A 16,731-nucleotide genomic window follows, 5' to 3' on the forward strand; every position below is an offset into this window, starting at 1 on the left:
TTTTTTTTAGAATTTCAAAAGTACACGCTTGTCCATAAATTTCTTTATTTCCATTTGACATATCTTCAACAAAGCAAAATTTCAGCACGTACAAAAATATTTTTTAATGAAGAGACCACTCAGCGGTGGTGTTACTGCATCGGCTGCTTTAAATCAAAGAGTCCTGTTCCTCCTTTGACAACTTTGCCAACCACGAGGCATGCAGAGGGAGAATTCAGCTTATCATGGGAGCCTGTTAAAAGTTAATAAAAAAAAAAAAAAGATAAGCTCATCGCAAAGGCTAAATTTAAAGCAATTTCCAGAATCAAGAGTAACCCCAAATGTGTAATCGGAGGATTACCCAACATCGTGGCCTCCTTAAGGAACTTGAAGCTGGTCTCAAAAGTCATCTGCTGCAGGGGGGAAGAGTTGGACTGGATGCCGTAACGGTTGAGGGGCTTGTATGTGCCCTCAAAGCACATGTAGTCTGCCACCAAGGACAGGTGCCGGGGGTCCACTTCAATACCTGCACGAATCGGTCAAACACTATTTTACTTGCGCTTGGCACGAATATTTATACAGTGGTGATAACCAGGCCACCATTGTTTTTTTGCACACAGAGAGAACAGACATTACACGATGGCACATTTACCATATACAGCAAAAACATCCTTGATTTCCTTTTCAATCACACGCAAAGCCACTTCAATGCCATACGTGGCAGCCATGGCATGGATTTGGTTTGAATACAAACGATTCAAGTTGAGAATCTGCAGAAAAGGGGAAAAAAAAAAAAAGTTTTATTTCTAAATTTAATTAATAACCATAATGCATTTCATCTAATAAATTAGCACACACTCACATCGCCATGTTTAAACATCTCTGGCAGGTTGATTCCCTCAGTATTGAGCACCAGCTCCTTTGTGCCATCCTTCATGGTGACTTCATTCAGAAGGCACCGTGTGACCCCACTGGTCTCCATGATGACTGCATTCTGGGCCTGGGTCACTACCAGGGACGTGAGGTCAAAGTGCACTTTGGTGACCGGGAGGGCGAGGATTACCTGGTCAGAAGATGTGGTTTCTTATCACAGACACACAATTACAGGTACAGATATTCATTTCATTATTCAAGATATTTTAGAACAATACCTCACACCAGAGGCCATGTTCTGGGTCGTATCTGTAGCCTTCAATATTCTGGCTGAGTCCCAGCACCACATTCACCCTCGCATCACCCTGCACCTCTGACTGGCATGGTTCCTCACTCTTGGGAGTGTCCAGACTAGCTGGCTGGGGGGTCTTGCCATCCTCCTCCTCAGGATCTTGCTCATCGTTTCTCTCCTCAATCACCACCTCTTCGTCCTCTTCTTCTTCACCTTCTTCACTCTCATAATCCACCTATTGCATAGTTCAGAAAGAGCAGCAGCTTTATTAATATATCTATATATGTTAATATAATAGAGAGAGAGAGAGAGCGAGAGATGGAAGAACAATATAAAATACTAAAACAAGTTAGATCAAGTACAATAACAAAACAAAAATCTAGAAAGACAGACAATGAATCTTGGTACTAAAATGAAACAAAAAAACCTGAAAATTAATAAGAAAAATAAAACAACAATAAAATGGTAAAAAAAACCCTCCCGCCACCTCTTCCTGCTGCCTTTCTTTCATCTTTGCATCTGACGCATCAGCGTCTCCCTCATCCGCCACATCGTCCACGACCTTCTGATCTTCCTCTCCATTGGCCTCACCATCATCCTGTAGTTTCAGATGTGCAGAACCAAATTCAGTACCAATATTAAATGAAGCTGCCAGTCTGCATGTTCATGTCAGTCTGAATCTTCACCTGTCCAGCACCAGCTGCACCAGCCTCGGCGCCGTCCTGGTCCTCGTCTCTGCGTGTCGCCTTGCGCGTTTCTACTGAATTGATGGATGCTAATTTAACACTTAGCTTCTTAATGGCCTCTATCAGCATGCGAAAGAACCTAAAAAAAAAAAAAAAAGCAGCAGAGATGCAACGTAGTGTGAACACAACCAGCATAAATAAGCCATGGACGTGAGCTTCAAGATGCTGCAGTTCACCTGTTCTCCATAAAATGCAGGATCTTCTGTGGGGTGAGCAGCTTATCCTGTTGGTAGCGCTCTGGAGGCAAGAAGTGGAAGGTGACCTTGAACATTCGAGTCTTCTGCCTCAGTCTTCCCTCCACTTGGAGGGTCTCCACCACGTCTACCTTGTGGAGAACCTGTGGCCATGATCCAGTGTAAGACAGGGGAAGAATAAAATCCGGGAATCCTTCCTCACACAGCTATGGCCACCCACCTCTGACAGGCACACCCGAGTCAGCTGTTTTCTCAGCGTCTTCACTCGCTTCATGGCCTTTTTTGTGTTCCGCACTGGAACGCTCATCATGGGAGTCTTGATGTTGGCGCTGGCTATCATCAGGATTTCACGCAACCTGTGGAGTACGGACGAATCCACCAACAGATTAGCACAAGTAGAACAAAATGATTAAGGATTGGTACCTTCGTCTAACAGAGACATGGCCAGTACCTGGGGATACCCAGGGTGACGTTCATCTCGCCTCTGCCGGCAAAGTGGAAGGTGTTGAGGGTCATCTGGGTGGACGGCTCTCCGATGCTCTGAGCCGCCAGCAGCCCGACGGCCTCTCCAGGGTCACAGAGGGAGCGCTGCCACTTGAACTGCAGGAGATCCCTAAGCCTGGAGAGCCACACACAAAACATAGGATTTAAACCGAAATGAAATCACTTTATCAGCATGTACGTCCATATAGTCCATAAAAGACACTGCTTGAAAAAAATTGAACAAATGTAACCTGTGACTGGGCTTAATCCATGAATGGTAAACTGACCCCTGATGTAAAAGGAAATTTAAATAATTTCCTCTGATACAACGTCCAAAAAGCAGAAACAATGTGTTCCACCAGATCATAAAACTTTCTGAAAAGATGTTACAAAGATAAGAGACAATATAGACATTAGAAACATTTTAAAATGTTATAGAGCTCACAGTTCCAAATGTAATATACACACACGTGGTGAGAAATGGGGGTGTCCACTGAATGTGTTTTCCGATTCACCCAGTCTGAATTCTTTAATAACAGCACTGATAGTCTTTCTGCATGAATATCTTGGTCACAGACGTGGTTCCCTCTGGCTAGAACAGTTTTCAGTGTGCTTGTTTTATTGCATTCATAATTTATGTACAGTGACTTCCCCCTTTGTCTGATTTACAGTGACATTCTCTTAAATTATGTGTACCTTCAGTACACTGAGTTATGGTTTTATTTAGATTTCTGCACACCCACCTGTCCGTATCGATGTCTCTGGGGTCCCCATTGAGATCCTGGGACTGGGTGAGGTAGGACTCCACTATGGAGTCGAAAGTCTCGGACACTGAGCCGAAGGAGATGTCAGGTCGGTGCACGGCCAGACACGGGTCTGGACATCGGGTTGACTTCTTCACGTACTTCAAGCGGTTGGGCTCATCCAGCGACAACCAGCGCTCGGTTAGCTGATGAGACATTCAAACAACCATCTATAAATGTCAACATAACTAATAAAAATTAAGACTGAATGCGCACGTGATTTTGGATGTTCCACCTGCTGGCTGACTGCTTCTCTGCCGTTGGTCAGACTCTCCATGGCTCCCTGACTCGCCGCTTTCATCTTGGGCAGTTTCTTCTGTGAGAAGAGCAGGAAGGCACCCTCCCTGGGGGACACGTTGTCCCGCTTCGCCTTCCACTTCTTGATTGCTCTGAAATGCTTGGACGTGACACTGGAGTCCATTTTAGAAAGAACCTCATCCAGGCATTTGGATTTTCGGATGACCTACAAATTTTTACGTATTCATTTAGAACCAATCACTCCCATGTTTCCAGAATGCCTCTGAAATGTCCCCATCATACCTCATAGTTGTCTTCAATGAAGGGAAACTGCCTTGGCTGCAGAAACTGGGTCTTGGGGATGTCCAGGCCATCTTCCCCGTAGAGGAACTGCACCACACTGCCGTCGCTGTCTCTCACGGTCAGATCATACTGCACCACCAGGCCTTCCAAGTGCTTAATCACACATCTAAAACGAGTTCCATCAAATCATAAAATCGTGCCGAAAAACCACCCCAAACCATGTTTCCAATTTTCTAAAACTTTGTCCCACTAGCGGAGGTAATTTCTTCATTGTTCATCTGCTGCAGTGCAATACACCTTTTGGACACTGGTGGTATTTTAGCTGCTTTTTTTTCCCCATATAGTAGGGGAATCTAAATGGTTTAACGATTAACAAACTCAAAGGTGAACCTGGAAGTGAAAGTGAGACTCACCTCTGCAGGTATCCAGAGCGACTGGTTTTTACAGCCGTGTCCACAAGACCTTCACGACCAGCCATGCAGTGGAAGAAGAACTCCTGTATCATAATCATCATAAAAAAAATGCAATTGGATCATGGTTGAGTTACACTGCTGATAAACAGCGCAGTCAGCATTGCAGCAGGAACGCAGAACCTACAGGAGGCTTGATCCCTGTCAGGAACCTTCCTGATACAAAGCCGCCAGAGCGAGGTGAGCTGTCGTAGGGTTGAAAGCAGGGAAGTGATTTCCCAGAAGGCATTAGAGGAGGGCGTCGTCCCTCCAGCTCAATCTGACCCAGCAGGCAGGAGATCTGCAGATGGAGAATAATGTCCAATTTAAACAGTACATAGTGAAACGTAACAACGTAACAATCTGGAACCGATTGCTACAGCTAACATTTAAACAAAGTTACATACCGACAAAGTGCATGTGTGCGACAGATAAACTGGCTAGTTAAAGTGCAAACATGGTACACAGGCAATGCAATGGTCCAGTCTGTCATATAATATTATAATTATAAATTAACTGTGACTATCAATAAAAAAAAATGTAAAATTCCAACATCCATAATAGTTACATACCTGCATGGTGTTGACAGTAGAGCCCTTGGCGCCAGACTGGACCATCAGCTGAAGGTTGTTCTCAGGGAAAGGTCGATGAAGGCCCAGAGGCATGCATACCTACAGTACCAGCAACAACATTGTATGGTGCTAAGCGGGCTTCTAAACTTTGTATTTTCATATCTATCTTAACAGAATTAGCAGGACTGATTATATTCTGAATCAAGTGTTATTAATTAAACTTATTTTAAATTTGTGTGTGCTTACAGCAAAGTCGACGTACTGAAATCAGTTTCAGTGACTTAAGACCAATGTGAACAGCCCTTATACCTTGTTAATGTTGTTGTTGACTTGGTTGACTTCCTCTTTGAACTTGAGGTCGACCATGTTAAAATCTCTCTGATCTGGGTTCAGGTGGGCATCCTGCCAGCGATCCCGGGCCTCGCTCTCGGCAGCCGTGGCGGACAGGCCAAAGGCCGCCTGAAGGGCCTGGGTTACAGAATTGGACAAGGGCGTACAGTCAAGCGTTCCCCTGGTGTTGCCTCTAGTGCCATTTACGTTACCTGGCAGAATGAAAGTTGAGTACAGACGTTTTCTCATACAGGAGTTTATTTACCTTGGTCCCACACTTCACAGACTCTTCAATGATCTTCTTTCTTTTTTTGTTGGCTCCAGGCTTCACTAGGATGTCCTCGACACCTACAAAATACACTAAGTTAGCTTCTATTAAACTTTTAACAAGGTAAAGCACCACTTGTTGGGTTAAAATTGAGAAGAAAAAAAAAAGCATCTCACCCATTGTGAACCCGTGGTAAAGCTGAAGGTATGCAGTGAACAATCGAGCCAGACAGCTGAGCAGCTTGCCGCTGGTTTCTCCGCCGTACAGCTCGTAGCAGCAGTGCACCAGGCCGTATGCAGAGCTGCCGTAGTGGGCCTTGTCCAACACGCCGACCAACAGCTCCCCCTGCCGGATGACAACCTGTACAGCGGCACACCGCCGTCAGAGATTTGCATACACAAGCTCAAAATTTTGATACCAAAAAAAAAAAAAAAAAAAAGTCAAGGTAACCATTTACCACCAATCACGTACTGACTATAAGACGTTTAAGATATTTATCAGAAGGGGACTTAAATTGAATATTTGAAATAAGGTGCTGGGTGTGATTACTGCTGAGCTACCTGGGAGTCACACATCGCGTCGGACTGATACCCCGGCACTGGGCGTGGCCAGGCTTTCACCCAGGCTTTGCTGGGGATCTTTGCTTTGCCCGTTAGGTTTATAGGGACGTGGTTTTCAGGGATGACGTTCATCAGTAGGGTGGAAACAGCCTGAATGAAAGTCAGATCATAAGTTTACCATGTGAAAGAAACCATTCTTGCCTGCAATATTATTTTCAAGTATGGATATAAAAGTAAAAAATCTCCTCCTCATATTGCGGACCTGTAAGATCAATAGGGATAATATCTAATTCCATATTTTCATTTTCTAATTAACTAGATTTTTAAAATGCAATGTTGTGTAGCAAATACAGACCTGTTTGCCAGTCCACAGTTGGTGGGGCTTGAAGATGGCTGGTGGAAGCAGCTTAACTCGACCCACTTTGTCGGTGAGACCCCGGTACACCAGCTCAGTGTACTGGTCTTTGGTGAAGAAGCAGTCCCGGATGGTCATGCTGGTGCCTGACACCATGTGGTCCTGGATGAGGCCAGCCAGAGGCTTCCCGTCCTGGAAAGACCGTGGCAAATCAGCCACGAGGAAACATAAGCGTGATTCTTTAAGTATAGCATATTTTGTGTCCCAATCCAATCAATTTTTTTTAACCCTGGTTCATTTTAAATTTAATATTAAAACAATGAGTTAAAATATTACAGGACATTCTGTTTTTTTTCTTGTAGTATTATTATACAAGATAACCTAAGACTAAAGGTCCCTCACCTTGGGCACCAGGTACTGCTGGTCTGTGCTGACGAGGTTGTAGGCCTCTGCCCGGCCGAGCTCGCTCTGGGGGAAGTGAGCATTCATCTCGTCCCCGTCGAAGTCGGCATTGTAGGCCTTGCAGTTTGCGTAGTGCAGCCTCAGAACCTTCTCGCCAGGCAGGATCCGGGCACAGTGGGCTTGGATGGAGGGCCGGTGCAGGGTTGGCTGCCGGTTCAGGAGGAGGACGTCTCCATTCTTTATGTGCCGATTGACCTGAAGACAACAGGAGAGCAAGGAACACCTGGTTAGCGACTACTGTCATGTCACATGATTAACAGAATATCTCGTCCTTACGATCTTCATTGGCATCTTGTGCTGCCCAGTGCTGGGGGTGAGCAGCTGCTTGCCGATGGCCTCCCTCTGGGTGAGGTTGGTGCTGCTGAGGATGGTGCGAGAGCCATCCTCGTTGATCACCATGGAAGCGCCCGGGTGGACGTTGGGTCCGTTCAGCACTGCTTGCCGAAGCTCCTTCACATTCCATGGGGTTACAGGTTGAGGATAGGTCAACTTGGTCGCGAACACCTAAAAAAAAAAAAATTATGGAATTAATAAATGTATGTAATATATGTAATTAATAAATCCAATGGAAGACACGCCGACTGAGATTTTGGAGGCAGTGATTTCGAATGCTCACCATTGGAATTCCGATCTCATGGATCCCGATATACATGTCAGGACAGATGACGGAGCGTGCTGCGTAGTCCACGCGTTTGCCCATCATGTGCTTCCTGAACAGGCCGTCCTTCTTCTCCAACAGCTGGGGAAGAAAAAAATAAAGAGCGTGATCTCTTCATTAATTTATTTTATTCTTCTTCGTTCGGCTTCTCCCGTTAAGGGTCACCACGGAGGATCAGCCTATCTGGATGTCTGCACAATTGAGCTGGAAAAAATGTGACCCTCCCCATTTACCCAAGCATGCATCCCTAATGGCTGGGTTCTCTTGATTAATTTATAATAATAATAATACATTTTAAAGATTCATGAAAATCGGAATCGCTAAATAAAAGTACCTGACGAATCCCTGGATACTTCTCGGTCATCAGTTTATCCATGTCGCTGTCGAACACAATGTTGACGTGGCTCTGCAGCTGGGTCCAGACGTGGTACAGCTTGTCAGTGAGGGTCTGACCGGGGATCCCAAATAAAAAAGTCTGGTCCTTCTGGTTAGACTCCTCAGCTTCCTAAACCAAATAAATAAATAAAACACAATAAAAATATATATATAGACACACACAATACACATACATCGACATAATAGTGTAAACTGAGAATACGATGTCTGAACATTTTGTGGTCCTATACAAGACAAATAACTAACAAAACAATAACAAAATTAAATTTCAGAAGGTTTGGTTTCCTCTACCTTGTCCATTTCTGCTCCGGTGTCCTCAATTTCCTTTGCTTTTTCTGCAGCAATGAGTGCCAGCAGCTTCTGAATAATCACGCTGTCTTTCATCACCATCTGCAGGTTCACCGTCTGGCCGTTGGTGAACATCTGGTCCCCCAGGCGGTTTATGGGGCGATACCTGGAATCATGTGGGTTTAGGAGAGGCGGAAAAATGCAAGAAAAGAAATCCAATTTCTTCCAGCTATTACAAGAAGAGTGGAATGCTAACCTGCATGGTGGGACCACTAAAATATCTAAAAAGAACATATCTGGTTTGAAGTCCTTATCAGAGCTGCACGTGTCCAATCCCGAGAAGAGATGGTTCAGGAAGAACCCTGCCGACAAATTACAAAGCAATAGACCAGTCAGAAGGAAACCAAATCACCACAAATGTGTATTTGAAATGAAAATGTTGAGGGTTTACCTTCTTTTCCCCATAATTGTATGATGTGTTCCTTGGCTAAGCTGGGAGTCAGGTATCCACGTTTGCCAAGCAGAGGGTCATCTGATGAAGCAACTGAAGATATTTGTTTTTTATCAGTGAAGTGAAAGTGATTGTAACACACAGAACAGCACAGCAGCGTCCTCTGCATTTAACCCATGATCCTTAGTGAGCAGTGGGCCGCTATGAAAGGCGCCCGGGGAGCAGTGTGTTGGGACACCTAGACTGTTTGGGATTTTAAAGGTCCCCTATTATGACAATTTCACTCTGTGAGATTATTTAACATTAATACGAGTTCCCCCAGCCTGTCTATGGTCCTGCAGTGGCTAGAAATGTTGATAGGTGTAAAGAGTTGTTTGGTCATTCTGCTTCGCCATTCAGAGGATCTGGAATTTGTTACCTCCCGTTTCTCACGCTTTGTCCAGACAGAGAATTTCCAACCCCTCCCCTAAAACATTATATCCACCTACTCAACTTCTATAGGCCGCTCTACTCCTCATCCCACCTCTCTCCTCATTAGCATTTAAAGCTACAGACACTGAAATGGCGCGTCCTGGGATTCTGCACCACAGCTGAAATTCAGAAAGAGACCTCAGATACAGTATTAGGGGAACACTAAGATCGATATAAAAGCAAAAAAAAAAAATCATAATAGGGGACCTTAACCCTTTCAGTTACGAGACCGCTTCATTAACCGCCAAGCCACCACTGCCCTGATCATTAGAGGCAAATGGCCAAACAATGAACAAATTCTATAATTTCACACAGCCAAACCCCCGCTTAAATATCCTGCTGTACTATATTTAACAAGGTCCCATCCATGGCTTCCATAATTTGGTAGAACTGTAAAAACCTGCCGGAGCAAAACGTTTTTTTGGATCTAGATTTTTTGGGATTTCAGATGGCATATAATGAATAATGTCAAGTGATTCCTGAACAAATGCAAAGTTACTGCTGGGAAGATGAAAAGCCTTGAATTAGTTTCACGACTGCCTAAAGCCTTTTGCACAATGTTGTATAAAAACAAGAATCTCAAATATGGTGTGAAAATGTCACCCACCTTGAGCCATGTCGTTGTGACCTTTGGTGAGACCAATGGGACCTTTTGGCGCGGCCATGTCTCGCATGACGATCAGCTTGCTGTTGTGCTCCCTGCGTACGAAAGCTCTACCGGCCCTGTTGCGAACGACACGAGAAGTTACATCAGGTGACATCCGTCAGCGGGACGTGCGTGACGGTTGGGACTCGCACCTGCAGTTCGGGCATTTCCTGGCGCTCATGTGAACCTTCCAGAAACTGGACACGAGGGAACTTTTTTTCTCACAGAGATGCTTAACCTAGTCCCAGAGGAGGCAAACGTCAGTCCAATGCAACGCAGTGGCAGATTAAAATAAAGACAAACCGGCCACAAGTCCTTACTGGTGAACCGCGGTCCCTGTCGCCATGCTTGTCCTTCAGAAACGGAGCACAGAACTCCTCCAGAACCTCTTGTATTTCAACACCAGTAGCTTTTCCATTCGATTCCAGGTACTACACCAAAGTGAGGTGTGCAAAAAAATATATGAATGTCAATAATGATAATTATAATAAAAACATCACATCACCGAGTGTAGCTCTTACCTGGCCAAGGACGTTCTCTACTTCATAGACCTCCTTCAGGGCCCCGACGTCGACCAGCTTCAGCTGGTGGAGCAGCAGCTGAATGGCTGCCCTGGGACAGGTCAGCGTGTGGCAGGACAAGCAGGAGCCCCGGACGATCAGGTAGAGTTTCTGGGGAGAGTGAAAGTTATTAAAGTTCCCCCGGCAATGATCAAGACTCGAGGGCGACCCAAGGGCGGGGGTGCACCTACGTCGAAGAATAAAGGGTTGAAGACGGGCAGGGGCAGCTCGACGTGTCCCAGGTGCCCGGGACAGTTGTTGAAGCCCTGACTGCAGGTGGCGCACGCCTCCTTGTGGTCGGTGGGGCCGAGCGCCAGGTCGTACAGGCCGCTGGGAGCCGCGTTGCCAACGCTGTCGAGGATCTGCGGGTTCGTGATTGCCTTCACGCTCAGCCTCCTGCAAGGAAGCGGGCGGGCGGGTGTTAGTCGCCTAATGGGTGACACACTCGCCTATGAACCAGAAGACCCAGGTTCAAATCCCGATTACTACCATTGTGTCCCTGAGCAAGACACTTAACCCTGAGTGTCTCCAGACTGTCCCTGTAACTACTGTAACGACTGTAAGTCGCTCTGGAGGAGGACGTCTGATAAATGCTGTAAATGTGAAAGTGAAAAAGCTAAAAGCGCAACGGCGGCCGAACTGACCTGATCTCGCTGGAGGAGTACAGGCCGAACGACACGCCCTCCAGTCGCCTCCATGGCAGGTCCTTATTAAAAAGCATAGCCGAGTGCTAACAACAAGCACACTATAACGCTTAATAACTCAACTCAAGAGTTCATGTTTTGCTTCGTGCGGACACGCGGCGGCACCGGACTCCGCGACACGTGGGACGCGGCGGGACGAACCACTGCGGCGCGGAGGAGGGGGCGCTGGACAAACCACGTAATTATTCACAGGACAACAACGTTTCACAGCACAGTAAAAAATACCCACAGTTCTTTAGATTATAAACATACACAATACCGTATAAGAATATTATTATACGATCATCGGACAAAAATAATGAACATGGTATTTTACACATCAAATAGTACATTCCTTCCCACAAAGCATTTCGGCCGACGCAAAAATGGCGTCGTCCTGTGCACACGCAGGGCGTTGTGTTTATAGAACCAGAAGGGTATTTTTACCGGCTTTTGAGCATTGGCGTTGTCGTAGGTGGGTAAAAAAAAAAAACAGTATGAAAAAACACGATAGCGAGATTTCATTATTAATTTTCCACTGCCGCCGTACATTCTCCGGTACACGGCGGTCGCCGGGCTGCGCACTGTTCTAGAGGTCGTGTCGCTGGAGTTGCACAAAAAAGCGTTGAATTTACGCTTTATAAATAAACGTTTGTTTTGTAGGACATTTGCCTGGACTACTTCTCTAAGTCAGGAAGCTGCAGTGGCGAATGAAGGTGCGTTAACAGAATAAATGTCTAATTTACTTATCTGGTATTTCTGTGTTGTCTTTACACGTAGATTAGAATTTTTGCTGCCATCTGCCATTGTGCAGATGGTACAGTAACTTTTCCTGTGTCCAGGGTCGGCAGAAGACATTGTAATTCCAAAAAAGAAATCATGGTATGTATGTGTGTGTGTTTGTTGAGCGTTGATGATGATGAGTATAGTGTGTGTGTGTGTATGTATATATATATATAGAATTTATTTATTAATTTATTTATTTTTAACAGGAGTAAAGAGGCTGTGCTACAAGCTCTTGCATCCACAGTGAGCAGGGTGTGTGTTTTAACTTTGGATCATTTTGACTGTTGGCCTTTCATTAAGCTAGGGTGGTAATAGCCTAGTGAACCAGAAAACCCAGGTTGAAATCCCACTTACTACCATTGTGTCCCTGAGCAAGACACTTAACCCCAAATTGCTTGTCACTACTGATTGTAAATCACTCTGGATTGCATCTAACAGGACCCTACTGCGGCACAGTATATTTTCCAGGATGACCCATTCCTCACACCAAGAACTCCTGGGGAATTTGTGAGTTGCACTTGTATTTGGATCTATATTTATTTCTTGGACATGCTCCATCTAGCCTCCTGCATACTCAGCGTGTTGGTGTGGGATTCTTATAAGCCAAAGCATGTTTTCCTTCTGCAGAAATTATACTCGCTCTCTCAGGAGTCTGGGAGAAATGCTGCCAAGTACTTTGTCGACACCTATCCCAAATTCTTCCAGAAGGACTTTGCAGAACCACATATTCCTGTAAGCTTACTTATGCCACTTCAGAACTGGCTTGCGCTGACTGAGAGATATCTTGAGTTCAATGTGTCCATTTCTCTCCACCCGGCAGTGCCTGATGCCCGAGAGCGTGCAGTTGCAGATTGACGAGGTGTCTGAAGCTGCACTGGTTGAGCGAATAGAGCTCAGGAAGGTCAAGGCCGCAGTAGACCTGTATGACCAACTGCTGCAGGCTGGTGAGCACCAATCGCTGCGCTGAAGCTCCAATGCTTCGTTTTATTATTCATTTCTGCGAATAACGTCTGCTTTGCTCATAAGATGGATGTAAAATTTACCCATTCAGGCACCAAGGTGTCACTGGATGTCACCAACAACCTCCTTGATCTAATTTGTCTCTATGGTGATCAGGATCCTAAGCAAGAGAATGAACCAGAGCAAAGGAAAGAGGATACGGTATGACGTTAATGCTGCATTATAATGCACATAAGCACTGTTGGGAAACCTATTGTTCTGTGTTCTTGTTGTTCTTCAGAATGAGGCTCAGGATGATGTGAAGACCAGGAAGGGGAGGCTGCGGAAGGCCTCTGATTTGTTGAAGCCTGTCTGGAGGTGGGCGTCTCCACTGTTTTCTTATTTATGTGTACGTGGAAGTGAGAGGAGCTGATACATGTTGTTTTTTTAATGTACAGGGAGAATAACAGCGCTGAGAGGATCTTCAGCCTGATGCCTGAGCGCAACGCACATTCCTACAGTGCTCTGGTTAGAGGAATGGTGAAGGTAGCGATCACTTCACCTGCCTGATTAGCTAGTCACAGTAGTTGTCATTTTAAGCAAAGTTGTCCAAACCTTCGCATTTGCAGTATGGCTCTTTCTCCAAGGCGTTTAACACATACACTGACCTGCTGAACAATCGACTGACTGGTGAGTGCTGCGCTGTTCCCCGCCAGTGAGGAAGCATTCCGCAAAAAAACAAACCCTCTTTTCTTTTCTCCCCCTCGCAGCTGATGTGCACATTTTCAATGCGCTTATCTCAGCTGCTCCTGATATGCGGGAGAAATACAATGAGAGATGGGACCTGATCCTTGTAAGTAGTATATAACTTGACACAGACAGAGGTACATTTTTAATGTTTATGGTTTTTGGCTTCATGGTGTGTAAACCATGTGCTGTCAGCAACTAAGGTCTTCTCATCTCCCTACCAGGACCTTCTGAAGCAGATGTCAGAGCAGAAGGTGAAGCCAAACATGTTGACCTTCAATGCGGTGCTGAAAGCACTGAAGCGCTGCGGCCCGCTGGCCAGATCCCAGTCCCTCCTCGTCATCGGGGAGATGAAGGCCCTGGGCATTGGTCAGTTCATGGAGTTTTTCGGATGCTTGAAGTGCTGCTTAGACCAAAGGAGTTTGGTCCAACAGTCTGTTTCATATGCTGATTTTGTTCTCTATTATATCTGTGTATGAAAATATTACTTTAATATAGTTTAAACACAAGCTCAATTTAATGTTCTTTTTTTTTTTTTTTTTCTACCTCAGCACCAAGTCTGGCTTCTTATGACCATGTTCTATCGGTCTTCTACAAAGCAGGTACCAAACCAATACCAAACATTTCAATATTGTTGAACCTTAGCATGTAATTGTAGGAACCTTTTTCTTTTTCACTTATTTCTCACTTATCAGCTCACATTTGAATCAAAACTACAATTGTCTTGATGAATTTAAATTGTTGTGTTTGTGTCTGGTTGCAGCCTCCCCTGCACACGGTCACACCGAAATCTTGCAGGACGTGCTGAATGAACTTTCAGGAAAGAGTTTTCACGCCCAGGATCCAGATGATGGTATTGGATACAGAATATTTTTTTTATAGTTTAAACTTTAAATTGAATTGTAAAAAGATTATTTTTTTTTTGTACAGCGTTCTTCTTCATTAACGCCATGAGAATAGTAAGCAGACCTTTTTTTTTTTTTTTTTTTTTAAACACTGCCACTTGATGCATGCAGACAGAAGCGCTTACTTGCTTTTGCATCTATTCAGTGTCTGGACAATAAAGACATGGAGCAGGCGTACAGGGTTCACCACCTGCTGGGAGAAGGAGAGAACTGGCGCCTGTTGGGTGATTCCTACCAGCAGAGCATCTACTAGTGAGTTAACGCAACTCCAGTCTTCACTTCAGCCCCATCCCTGTGTTTCTCTGCACATCTGCCCTTTTCTCCCCCATCCAGCGGGCGATTCTTTAACCTGCTCTGTATGATGGAGCACATAGACGTGGTGTTGAAATGGTACCGGGAACTCATTCCTTCTGTGAGTATGAACTAGGAAACTTGTGCTATTTGGGATTTTTGGGTTCAATTTGAATTTATGCCCCCCAGCTGTATTATCCTAATTCTCATGGAATGCAAGACCTACTTCAAGCACTTGACACAGACAGCAGGTTGGACCTGATCCCGCTAATATGGAAAGGTGGGCGGATAGATAAAATAAAATGCATGTACCTGCGTTCCGGTTTATGTAGAGTTGTAAAAAGATCCATCTCACAGACATCCGGCAGCTCGGACATGACAACAAGGTGGAGCTGGTGGAGGAGATGCTGTCTCTGATGGCCAGAGAAAAGCAGAGCCCTGAGGTGAGAGTGGTGGTTTATGTTCTAGAATGGAAAGTGGCTATAATGTCAGGATCGTAATGATGACCGAGATGTGCTGTGGCAACACTACAAACCTTATCAAACACCTCGGTGTAAATTATGACAGGATATGATGAAATAATCTTGATTTTCCAAGTATCGGTATTAATGATACTGACCTGCGTTTTACTGCTGTGTCACTTTGGAAAGGAAGTCAGTGGTATAGAAATATGGGTTATTGGGATTCATGTTTATGATGTGCATTCAGTTTGTGAGGGGTTGTGTTTGTGTGTAGCTAATGGCAACTAAGGGTTAAGTGGATTTTTATTTTAGTCCTGGGGACAGTGAAAAGGGTACTGGCGCCCACAAGTGGTATCATCCATCGCTAGAACACAGACCTTCATCCTTTTTCTGACCCTGGAAAGGTTCAAGAGTCCTTTGCCGAGTGTGCCCTGGACGTCAAGTCCCTGTATGTCCAGGGCGAGCGTGCAAGGCCACTGCTGGAATGGACGGCCACCTCTTTAGGCAACATCACCTCTATTCTACTCAGCGCTCACAAGCGGCAGCAGGCCTGGTAAGGAACATGGCTAATAAAATAGTTTTCTGCCTTGAACTAATAAAGATAACAGTTCTGTGCAAATGGGTCAGTAATTTACATGTTTTAAATTCACATTGTGTGTTTGTTCCTAATGGTTTTGTGTCCATATTCTAGGGAAATGTTGCAGCTGTTTAAAGACAGCAACCGAGTTCCATCGTAAGTGTGACGTTACTCTGGCTGGGAGTGTGTGTGTGTGTGTGTGTGTGCACATTCTCTGCCTAAACATAGTGATTCATGTTATTAGTGTATATGTGATTAGTGTACAGCTGGGGGGAGGGGAGTCAAACTGTGTACTGTGGCCGCTCCAGTTCAAATTAAAGCCCGCCCCCTCCTTGTTCATTGGAGAGACGAGCAGTTCTGTGGTTGGCTGAGAAATGTGGGTGGCTCGTCACCATCTGGGGAAGAATATGGGCATCGCAGCTGTGTGTTTAAATGAAACTCATCTTCATCGTTTTCAAGTTAATTTCCTGAGTCTGGTGTGTTGTGCGATACATTCTGCAGATATGTGCTTACACGCTGTGACATTTGACTGTTCCAGGGAGAGCCTGATGCTGGACTTCCTGTCTAGTATAAAGGACAGCAACGATGCCGGTCGGGCGGTGGAGCTGCTGCGTCTGTCTGCCAGCTTCTGCCTCGCCATCACCCCCAAACTCATCGAACAAGTCCAGCAGGAGTTTGTCCTCTCTGAAGACCAAAAGTAAGTTTTTGAACCATGACCCCATATCAGGTTGGAGGCAAAACGGGTGTAGATCGTGTCAGCTGTGTAACTTACTCCTTATCTTTATTAACAGGGCTGTTCTATCAGAATTAGAGGTCCCCCAGAGTGACTAGAAGAACATGACCCATCGATCCAGTACCTATTTAAAATGTTCTTGTTGTATGTGGTGAATTAAAACAACTTTAATGAACTCCATCTCTCAGTCCAATTATTTTTACACGCACAATTGCAGAAGTAAATAAGATGTA

The 16,731-nt window shown here is 45.1% G+C and overlaps 2 protein-coding genes across 3 annotated transcripts; one reads left to right on the plus strand and one right to left on the minus strand.

Annotated features, from left to right (window-relative positions):
- Positions 1-28: 28 nt before the first annotated feature.
- On the minus strand, positions 29-11,206 carry polr1a (RNA polymerase I subunit A). Of its 2 annotated transcripts, XM_028959538.1 has the most exons (34): positions 11,021-11,206; positions 10,568-10,772; positions 10,338-10,487; positions 10,137-10,247; positions 9,969-10,054; positions 9,778-9,893; positions 8,700-8,792; positions 8,505-8,610; positions 8,252-8,414; positions 7,899-8,069; positions 7,523-7,645; positions 7,183-7,410; positions 6,847-7,101; positions 6,445-6,636; positions 6,090-6,239; positions 5,706-5,889; positions 5,527-5,609; positions 5,241-5,399; positions 4,932-5,030; positions 4,508-4,660; positions 4,324-4,406; positions 3,911-4,076; positions 3,606-3,833; positions 3,311-3,516; positions 2,536-2,703; positions 2,305-2,440; positions 2,067-2,227; positions 1,831-1,969; positions 1,632-1,742; positions 1,131-1,379; positions 842-1,042; positions 632-749; positions 341-505; positions 29-232 (listed from the first exon to the last, which is right to left on the minus strand). In XM_028959538.1, the coding sequence occupies exons 1-34, from the start codon at positions 11,095-11,097 to the stop codon at positions 132-134; spliced, it is 5,136 nt and encodes a 1,711-aa protein (XP_028815371.1). In that variant the 5' UTR covers positions 11,098-11,206; the 3' UTR covers positions 29-131. The 2 variants fall into 2 exon arrangements, with proteins under 2 accessions (XP_028815371.1, XP_028815370.1); XM_028959537.1 differs by having other exon boundaries at positions 8,252-8,610.
- A 233-nt stretch (positions 11,207-11,439) lies between these two features.
- ptcd3 (pentatricopeptide repeat domain 3) lies at positions 11,440-16,673 on the plus strand. The gene is made up of 24 exons (XM_028959603.1): positions 11,440-11,534; positions 11,723-11,775; positions 11,902-11,941; positions 12,052-12,097; positions 12,284-12,352; positions 12,473-12,577; positions 12,666-12,789; positions 12,897-13,006; positions 13,086-13,162; positions 13,243-13,330; positions 13,414-13,474; positions 13,555-13,637; positions 13,756-13,900; positions 14,083-14,133; positions 14,295-14,384; positions 14,462-14,490; positions 14,582-14,688; positions 14,770-14,848; positions 14,917-15,007; positions 15,085-15,170; positions 15,593-15,741; positions 15,880-15,921; positions 16,304-16,462; positions 16,557-16,673. Exons 1-24 carry the CDS (start codon positions 11,446-11,448, stop codon positions 16,594-16,596), a joined length of 2,013 nt encoding a protein of 670 aa, XP_028815436.1. The 5' UTR covers positions 11,440-11,445; the 3' UTR covers positions 16,597-16,673.
- Positions 16,674-16,731: the final 58 nt, after the last annotated feature.

The sequence above is a fragment of the Denticeps clupeoides genome, chromosome 18 (genome assembly GCF_900700375.1).
Source record: "Denticeps clupeoides chromosome 18, fDenClu1.1, whole genome shotgun sequence".
Classification (NCBI taxonomy): domain Eukaryota; kingdom Metazoa; phylum Chordata; class Actinopteri; order Clupeiformes; family Denticipitidae; genus Denticeps; species Denticeps clupeoides.

Bases quoted from the DNA above. Each gene is read 5' to 3' on its own strand.
- polr1a (XM_028959537.1), bottom strand. From the start codon at position 11,097: ATGCTTTTTAATAAGGACCTGCCATGGAGGCGACTGGAGGGCGTGTCG. The intron at 10,055-10,136 runs GTAAGGACTTGT...CTCTGGGACTAG, and splicing joins ACAGGGACCGCGGTTCACCA to GTTAAGCATCTCTGTGAGAA. The intron at 1,743-1,830 runs GTGAAGATTCAG...CTGAAACTACAG, and splicing joins GTGCAGCTGGTGCTGGACAG to GATGATGGTGAGGCCAATGG.
- ptcd3 (XM_028959603.1), top strand. From the start codon at position 11,446: ATGGCGTCGTCCTGTGCACACGCAGGGCGTTGTGTTTATAGAACCAGA. The intron at 14,134-14,294 runs GTACCAAACCAA...GTCTGGTTGCAG, and splicing joins ATCGGTCTTCTACAAAGCAG to CCTCCCCTGCACACGGTCAC. The intron at 14,491-14,581 runs GTAAGCAGACCT...GCATCTATTCAG, and splicing joins TCATTAACGCCATGAGAATA to TGTCTGGACAATAAAGACAT.